Here is a 9,944-nt window from a genome sequence, read left to right as displayed (position 1 = left end):
TGGGTCACCTTCTTGTCCTCATCACCAGCAAGAACACACAGGGGAACTCATCCGCTTCCAACTGCAATGGGGATTCTTCATGATTGAACCAGTTCCTATCTGAGTAACTTGGCAGCCCTGCCTTTCGCCATAAGTCCCAGGACAAGCTAACGTCCCACCCTATTATTACTGGTTGTAGCAGGTCTTTAACTACTCTGACCTCATGGGACTCAGTTCCACAGTTCGTTTTTATAGACACTCTAGCAACGGTGTAATATTTGGCATCCCCGTGAAAAAAGTGGAAGCCTACGAGTTTTCCTGGGATCAACTGGTGGAGGACTGTGACCCTTACCAGGGTCACCAAACTCCCAAGTCCAAGAGACCGGACACCAGTACCCCATTTTTTGTCACAGGACATGCCTATGGCCCCTCACCAGGCTGACAATATTATGCCTATCAAGCCTGCAGTGTGGACTATGAGCAGCTCCTTATGCAGCAGTCCATCCGTTCGGTAGACATAGGACAACGGTTGGCTATGTACACAGGACCGTGACGTCTCCAACACACTAAGACCTTTCCAGGGGCATCTAGAAACCTTTCAGCGGTCCTTTGAGCCCTCAGTCTCCCCCAAGTTGTGGCTCTATTACCCTTCTTTTCTGAATCAAGCTCCTTCTGGGTACCCTAGTACCGACCTGTTTCTTTAAGACTTCTTGACCACCTGGTACCTTTCCCTAAGGCCAACCAGGTTGTCCTCATTTCGGTGGTCTCCCTGTGCAACCCAGGTCTGCACTGGCCTTAGAAGGGAGTGGATGAATCTGTCGATAACAACTCACTTGACCATCTGGGCTAGGGTGAAGGACCCTTGCTGCAACCACTTCTGTACAAGATGCAGTAAGTTGTACACTTGGGAGTGAGAGGGTTTGTCACAGCAATATGCCCTGTGGTAGACCGTTTGAGTTCTAACAGACACAGTTACTCCTGAGCGTGCCGATATCTCATTAATTTGGAATACTCATGTGCATCCTGTAAGACCAGATCATAATAAGCCTTTTAGAGTTCATTCTTTAAATAGGGGGCCCACACCTCCACCCACTGCTCTAGCAGCAGCTTCTCCCACTCTGTTACCCTTATGATGACAGTCTAAAATGCCTCAACATCACCTGGGGTTATATTTTGCATGGCTCGCCATACTGCCTTCCGGACGTATGAGTCATCACCTTGACTTGGGGACTTGGGAAGAGGCTGCCGGCCTTCCGCAAACAGCCTCTGCAAGGAGTTCCATCTGCCACATAAGCACTTTCTGTTGCCATTGCTGCTGCTGTTGGAGCTGCTGTTTTGTTTCCTTCTGTGTTAGTTAGCTGCTGCTGTTGGTATTGGACCAGATGCTTGATCAGCTCCTCCATGTTGTCTGACTTCGCTTCCTGACTCACCGCTACCTTCACCCAAGCCATGCAGGTTATCCACAGCCAAGACATGTGATCCCTGAGGTAGTTGCCCGCACTTCTAGCACAAACTGAAGTACGTCGGCTCAATCGGCTGCTCATAGAGTTAGACACAGGAACACTGTCACTTTAAAGTTTCCACTGGTTAATTGAGGTACAGCATAAACCAGGGCAAGGTTTGCAACATAAACACAGCCTTTCTGGCATAACAGGAAAGCAAAACAAAATAAATGGCACTGTCCATATTTCTGCAGGGATCTGCCCGCTCAGGAACAAACATAAAAAAAGGTTCAACTTTCCTTATCTTCAAACACAGCTCTGGAGCTACTATCTCTGGGCACACCCTAACCGGAATGAGCCAGAAGCCTGTGTATTTATCCTCTGGTGAACAGCCTCTCACTTATTCTTCACAGCTGTTCACTAATTGTATCCCTAAACATGGCATATTAACCCCTCTCAGCACTTAGCGTGCTGGAGCATTTTTTCTAGATTCATATCACTGAAGCTAATAACCTCAGTGATACATATCTCCCCTCCATTACTTTGCCAGTTACTTTGTCACAGGCACTGTGATTTCTATGTATGCCCCTGCTTGCAGGGCAATAATAATGAGGGCAATCTTGCCTGTTGCTCAGAGCCCGAGGCTCGGGGGGGCGTGTCCCGATTTCCCTGATCATAAGTGGCATTGCTGGGAAGGGAAGGGGGGCTTAGACACTTTTCTTGCACAGGGACCCCAAACTGAGTGCCCGTCTCTGCTTCTATAGATGTGACACTGTAGTGTTTACAATAATATTGTACTGGGTACAGCTGACCATATACATTAAATGATTAAGCCAAACAAAGCTTTGGCCAATTGTTCGTCTGGCAGCCACCCTCTTTGGTGATCCAACACACAGGAGAGCTATTTTGGCCAAGCGCTCCTGTGTTCTCTAGGAAAAAAAACTGTTGCTAGAAATGTCAGGCTATGGCTTATGTCTGGGGTAACAAAGTGCTTGGCATCCCTAAATTGAACATGCCCCATCAACATCTCTCCTTGACGAATAGATGTCTAGAGCACCCATACACATTACACTGTCATCTATTAATATCGGTAAGTATGGACAACATTAATCTAATGTGTATGGGTGCTTTTACATTACAATATCTGTCACCAAATAAACATTATCGTCTTGATTCACCAGAGTGATTATGCCAGAATTCTTGAATAAATCATTTTGAAAAGTCTCAAAATTTTTGCCTATCTTTGGGTTGCGTAAAAATGATGTGACTTGTCATTTTCATGCCAGTTCTGCCTAGCTCCACCAACATGGGCAGAGCTGAGCAGGACAGTGGTATGGCAGGGGCATGATGCCACAGCTTGTATACGTCATGACTAGCTGTGGACTACCTTATGACACAAATCTTATTCCAGTGTCTGATTGGATTAGGATTTGTGATGAGAAGCATGGAGGTGCGCGCTACTTGTCAGAAGCTCCTGATTCATTAACAGGTATGCGCTTTTTTATAAATCAGGAATGTCTGACTCCAATATGCCCCCTTCTTTAAGAAATTCAAGAAAATTGTTGGTCTTGATGATTTGAGGCATATGTGTACAGAGATTAAAAAACTAAGGTGTTTAAAATGGTAGATCAATTATTAAAAATCTGAATATTTATCATCTTCTTCCCTAGAAAATCCATTTCCATGGTCTCCTCTGCATTCTCATCTTCTATACTCTGTTCTACATGACATGCAGTGTGTGTTCAGGATTCATGAGGTAAGGGCTTTGTTATCTTTTCACAATTAAATGGAAGAGTATTAGCCAGAAGTGTAGCTAGGTGTTCAGCTCAGGGAGTGGAGCGAAACAAGTGGGCACCTAACCGGTAATCCAGTATTCTGTACTCCCATAGTTCTCCATACAGTATACTACAATCTCCAAAGTTCCCTAAACAGTATACTGCACTCCCCATAGTCCTCATCCATTACAAAACAAAAAAAAATATGAATGAGTGACATGACATTTACAAGTGGCACGTTGGGTACTTGTGCTGTAGGAAAGTCCTGGCCCTGCTCTCCCCATAGTCCTCCATACATACATTACACTGCACTCCCCATTGTCCTCTATATAGCATAATGATTGCTCCATAGTTCTCCATACAGTATACTGCACTCCCCATAGTATAATGCTCTATCCATGGTCCTCTATATAGAATAATGCACTCCCCATAGTACGCCAAATAATATAATGCACAGCCCATTTTCCTCCATACACTGTTCTGCACTCCTCATAGTCTTCAATTTAGTATTCTGCACTCCCCATAGTTCCCCATACAGTATAATGCACTCACCATAGTCCCCCATACAATATAATGCACTCTCGTTTGTCCTCCATACAGTTACAATGCTCCCCATAGTCATCCATACAGTATACTGCACTCCCCATAGTCCTCCATATAGCATAATATAGTTTTCCATACAGTATGGTGTGCTCCCCATAGTCTTCCATACAGTATAATGCACTCCCATAGTGCTCCATACAGTATAATGCTCTCCCCATAGTCCTCCATACAGTATAATGCACTCCCCATAGTCCTCTATATAGTATAATGCATCCCATTGTCATCCATACAGTATACTGCACTCTCCATAGTCCTCTATATAGTATAACGCACCACATACTCCTTCATACAGTATAATGCACTGACCTTTTGTGGCTTACCCTTCTTGTGGAGTGTGTCAATGACTGCCTTCGGGACATCTGTCAAGCCAGCAGTCTTCCCCATGATTTTGGAGCCTACTGAATCCGACTAAGGCTATGTGCACACGTTGCGGATTCTGCTACGGAGCCGCAGCGTTTCTGGCCCTGCAAAGGTAAAACCAAAAACGCTGTGCACATGCTGCGGATTTTTCCACGGGTTACAATCCGCAGCATGTCAATTCTTTGAGCGGATTCCGCTGCGGTTTCACACCTTCACCATTGTGAGGTGTGAAACCGCAGGGCTAAATCGCAGGCTAATCCGCAGGTAAACTGCAGGTATTTTGACCTGCGGATTTACCTGGAGATTTTTCAAAATCCGGGCGGAAAAATCCGCAGCACTTCCAACTACATGTGCACATAGCCTTAGGGACCTGTTTAAATGCTTAGGAAGCCTTTACAGGTATTTTTTGTTCATTATTGTAATTTACTGAGATAATGACTTCTGGGTTTTCATTGACTGTAAGCCATAATCATCAACATCAGCAGAAATAAACACTTGAAATAGATCACTGTTTGTAATGACTCTACAAAAATATATGAGATTCACTTTTGGTATTGAAGAACTGAAATAAATTAACTTTTTGATGATATTCAAATTTATTGAGAAGCACTTGTATGTATCTGCATCCCATCATAATTAAGCAAAATGTAAAAAAAATGGAGCAGCGCAAAGGTATATGTGAAGATTGAATATATAAAATTTGAACTCTATAGCTGCTATATAGACTAAACCTGTAGAGTTAAGGCACTAGGAGTACAAATTGGCCAATTTGCACATGGCAGTCTGATATGACAAGGCGTACCTTGTAGATGGAGACATACTCTATTAAATAAAACGAGTAACTGTTGCATTAATTTCTATTTCATAAATCAATAGTATATGTGAAAATAAATAACTTTGTAGCATACCTTATCAGGAAAATATGCTTCTATCTCTGCCAAAATTGATCAGTCTTTATCAAAATTCTCAATTCTGAAGTAAAATCTGCATTCAGTATACAATAGATAGACTTTCCCATTAGGCTGGGTTTACACGTAGCCGAAATTACAGCGAGAATTCCGGAATTCCATTCCAAAACTAGCATTTTGCAAGCGTAATTAGCTTGCAAAATTGCTAGCGTTTTCCAAGCGATCTGGAGCATCGCTTGGAGAACTGTTTGACAGGTTGGTCACACTCGTCAAACACAGTGTTTGACGAGTGTGACCAACTTTTTATTATTGAGGCCGCCTATGCGGCCTCAATAGCAAAAGATAGAATGTAAAATACAATAATAAAAAAAAAATATTGCTATTCTCACCTTCCGACGTCCCGCGCAGCCTTCCCGCCTCTCTACACGCTCCGGGTCCCAGTAATCCTTTGCGACAATTACCGCGATGACGTCTGTTCTCGCAGGATCGCGACGTCTCGCAGTCATTCGCGATGACGTCGCGCGAATGACCGCGAGACATCGCGATCCCGCGAGAACGGACGTCATCGCTCACAAAGGCTTACTGGGACCGGGAGCGTGGAGAGAGGCTGGAAGGCTGCGCGGGACGTCGGAAGGTGAGAATAACAATAGCTTTTATTTTAAATTCTATTTTTTACAGGGATATGGTACCCAGAGCCCGGAGGACAGTCTCCTCTCCTCCGGACCGTGGGTACCATCCGCAAATGTTCTGCTTACTTTTCACATGGTGTGCACAGCCACATACGGAAAGTAAGCAGAACAATGCATTCCTATGGGTGCGGGATCGCCGCGATCCGCAAAATTAATGAGCATGCTGCGTTTTTTACCGCGAAGCGATTCCGCCACTGTAAAAACCGCAGTATTAGCACAGCATTGCTGAATCCCATAGGAATGCATGGGATGCTTATTTTTCGCGTTTTCACGGCAAAATCGCGCGGTTAAAACCGCAGTGGAAACGCGAAAAAAACGCCACATGTGAACTCAGCCTAAGTGAGACAGGAGATGGCGGCTGCTACTAATGAGATTCTATGTATATAGAATGGAGAGGAGCTCTGTCACTAGCTCCTCTCTCTTCCCGTCTACATAGAATTGTATTTCAAGTTCAAAGTGGTCTGATGGCCGTCACCTGAATACAAAAATCACCAAGCAGACTATTATCATCATATGTAATTGGCAGCAAAATGGAGGTGCAATGAAATGTCTTCATATTTAGCTAACATTACATGACTGTAGCACCTGTCCAAGCATGCAGAGTGCAGAACATAGGGCCTCAAACACAGACTTAGGACCTCATCAATCCAAATTGGAGCCAGGAACAGCAGTAGTGAACCTCATAACAACTAATTAGAAAATTAATATTTACTTACTTGCCATGAAAATATGAAATATACATAAACATTTTAACTCATGTTCACTTGATACTTACTGTCAGAGTTTAAGAACTAAATTAATGCTATGCAACACTGCTTGGTGAATTCTTCATGTGGATAAATCAAATACACTAAAGACAATTTATTATCAAGTATATTTCTAAAAAAAATCAAGTTGTCCAATATTAGAATGGAGGTTCTGATTTTGCTGCTCTGCCCTTTCAGTGGGGATAGGCTTACAACAGCAGCCACACACCATAGGCAAGAGTGATGCTATTTTTGCTATTTTATAAAAAATAAATAGCAGCCACTTTCCTAATCCTGGGCAGCCAACTCCTTAATCTTGGGCAGCCACCTTCCTAATCCTGGGTGGCCACCTCCCTAATCCTAGGTGGCCACCTCCCTAATCCTAGGTCGCCACTTCTCTAATCCTGGGCGGCCACCTCCTTAATCCTAGGTGGCCACCTCCCTAATCCTAGGCGGCCACCTCCCTAATCCTAGCCGGCCACTTTCCTAATCCTGCGCGGCCACCTTCCTAATCCAGGGCAGACACCTCCCTAATCCTGGGCAGCTTCCATACTTTTTGTTATTTTGTAAAATGTTCAAATAATCTTCAGAGAAGTGACAATTTAATATTGTGTATATCACTACATATAGATGACTCTAATTATCAGTACAAAAACTCTCTCTCTATCTCTAGTATCCAAAGTTAGTGTCTGACCCATTAAAGAGCCTTAAATCATGACTAGGGGTATCAACCAAGCGAGAGACACCCATGTGTCAATGGTACAATTTTTTCTTCTCATCAGTGTGGGTTTCTTGAGTCCTGATTGAGGTGCTAGAGAGCATTGCCTGGAAGACACCCTATTCCAGCTGGATGTCTGTGAGAAGTACTAGTATCTTCTAAGAGCTCCTTTGATGTGATCATGATGTAAAAACTCATTCTCGGTTATTTTTTGCTAACTTAAAAAAATATATTTGATTTTTTTTAGGATAGAAGCTTTTGATTGGATGTTACCATTTAGACACACAATTACACCATCTCTCAGATGCTCCCAGTATCTAGGTGGGTATTAAAATGTGCTTTACAAAGGTCCATTTAACAGACCCATTAACCAATGCAGATTAAGTAAATACGGGTTGATCAGCGCTCATTTTACAAATGGGAACAGAACGATCGTTCATACAATTGTTCTGTCCCCACTCTTCATGCAAGTTGTTGGGTGCACATCCTGTTTACATGGGGTGATTTGTGGCCACTAGAGTTGAGCGACTTTGGTCGGATCGGGTTTCATGAAGCAAAATTTGTTTCAGATGAAACTGGTCCGACTAGGGCAAAAAAAGTCGGAGTTTCGACCGAAACCCGACCCCAATGCAAGTCAATGGGGAATAAAAGTCGGCATTGAGTGGATGAATGTCATCTGCTCAATGCCGACTTTCATTTGCCATTGACTTGCATTGGGGTCGGGTTTCGAACGAAACTCTGACTTTTTTTGCCCTAGTTGGACCAGTTTCATCTGAAACAAATTTTGTTTCATGAAACCCGATCCGGCCAAAGTCGCTCAACTCTAGTGGCCAACAAAGATTTTTATGCTGTCATAAATGATCCGATCACTCAATAAACTAGCGTTTCACTTGTTTGTCGGGTAGTTACTGGCATGTTTACAGGGGCTGAATTAGGTCCCATATTGTGTTCACTAGATCCTGTTCTTTTTTATAAATAGTATACGGTACTTTAATTTTTCTGTCATCAACGTCTAGATACAATTCTTCTTAGAAATCTGGATGTGTTACCATATTCATATTTATTACCCTGTACTTGGCTGCAGATTTTCAGGGCATTAGGTGTTACGTAGTCTGTAGTCAATCTTTTAACTACAAGGTCCAGAATATTGTGGAATACCAAATTAGTACTCTACTCAGTCTTCAACTACTTGTCTTATATATGAACAATCTAGACATTTATTTATTGTGCTCACTTATATAACGCCATTATATTCCAAAGCACTTTACAGATATTGTCATTGCTGTCCCCAATGGGGCTCACAATCTAGACTCCCTATCGGTATGGCTTTGGAATGTGGGAGGAAACCAAAGAACCTGGAGTAAACCCACCCAAACACGGGGAAAACATACAAACTCCTTGCAGATGTTGTCCTTGGTGGGATTTGAACCCAGGACCCCAGCGCTGCAAAGCAACAGTGCTGACCACTGAACCACCGTCCTGCCCATACAGTACCTATGTAGAACTGTCAGTTTCTAGATTGCTGGATGTCAGATTGAAGAACTTAAAGGGGTTGTTCATTCATACCCTTTAATGCCCTTTATAAATATCTATTTTTAAGACTTTACCACTTTTGTAATCTGCTTTTTTATAAAAATTCCTTGTGACATTCTGCTTGAGACTCCCCTCAAATGTAAAGTCACAGAAGGTAAGCACTTACATGAAATGGCCATATAGGGAGAATGGTATAAACCAATTACAAAAGTGACTAGGGCTTAAAAGTAAATATTTATAAATGGCTTTAAAAGGCTTTACAGGTATCAGACAACACCTTTAAAACTGTTGCTTATAAATATTGCCTAACATACTGTAGGTACCTCATTTTTTTCAATAAAATGAGATTGGCAAATAATCTAAAGGTAAAGTGGACCAAACTCATAATATAGCTGTCAGACAAAGGTCCCTCTTGCCTCTCCATACAGCGGAGTCACTCCTTTCAGTAATAATGTCCCTCATGCTGTGCCCCTTCCTGTTACAATGTCTCCCATCCTGGGAGATGTAGGAGTCATGAAATTCATGGGAATAGATAGTATCTACCCACCCCCTAAAGGAGGGAACTGGGACAAACAAATTTTACAAAGAGAAACAAAATGGATTTTCTGTCTACAAACCATGAATCCTATTGGGCCTAATGAGCAGCTCAGCTTTTCTTTCCTTTATTATAGTTTGTAATTAGGGTAAATTACCACTAGAGACAGCTGTTGCTGAGTGGGGGGGCGCCAATGCACAGGTTAATGGGTTGCCAACCTCCACGTTAGGTAGGATTTTAGTGTAGAATATTAATAGGGATCTCGTAGATCACATCCCTTCTTTTCTTTCTTTCCCCAGAGGATCCGTCGTGTCACTAAAATGTATAAGGAAATTCGGTCCCTCTCTGTTGCTGTCTGTGACCCTTCTATTTACTATGTCACCTAATCCATCTATTGCTTATGATGTCTTGTTATTGTAATGATTTATTTGGTTATTGGTTTCTGTCATAAGGTTTCCTGCAGTCTGTAGGGCTATTTACAAGATGGATAATTGTCTTGCTAAATTTATTTATTACAAGGTTTAATCATCCTGCATTTTGGCATGATATCCTTGTTATGCTCTGTCTCTGTGTTAAAGGGAATCTGTCACCCCATTTTTGGACTTTCAGCTGCCGGCAACGCCGTTAGGGGCTTATTTACAGCATGCTGTAGATAA

General features: G+C 42.6%; 1 protein-coding gene across 1 annotated transcript in view; it reads left to right on the top strand.

The window, feature by feature from the left end:
* Nucleotides 1-3,145: 3,145 nt before the first annotated feature.
* Nucleotides 3,146-9,944, top strand: part of LOC141074959 (putative transmembrane protein 244) — a 41,049-nt gene continuing 34,250 nt past the window's right edge. The window contains exons 1-2 of the mRNA XM_073562283.1: nucleotides 3,146-3,177; nucleotides 7,468-7,541. Coding sequence (XP_073418384.1) covers nucleotides 3,146-3,177; nucleotides 7,468-7,541 — 106 coding nt within the window. The remainder of the gene's footprint in view (nucleotides 3,178-7,467; nucleotides 7,542-9,944) is intronic.

This window comes from Dendrobates tinctorius, unplaced genomic scaffold (genome assembly GCF_039654945.1).
Source record: "Dendrobates tinctorius isolate UK_male_01 unplaced genomic scaffold, ASM3965494v1 ptg000015l, whole genome shotgun sequence".
Classification (NCBI taxonomy): Eukaryota; Metazoa; Chordata; class Amphibia; order Anura; family Dendrobatidae; genus Dendrobates; species Dendrobates tinctorius.
Note: the sequence above shows the minus strand (reverse complement) of the source record. Positions and strands in the feature narration are given on the sequence as shown.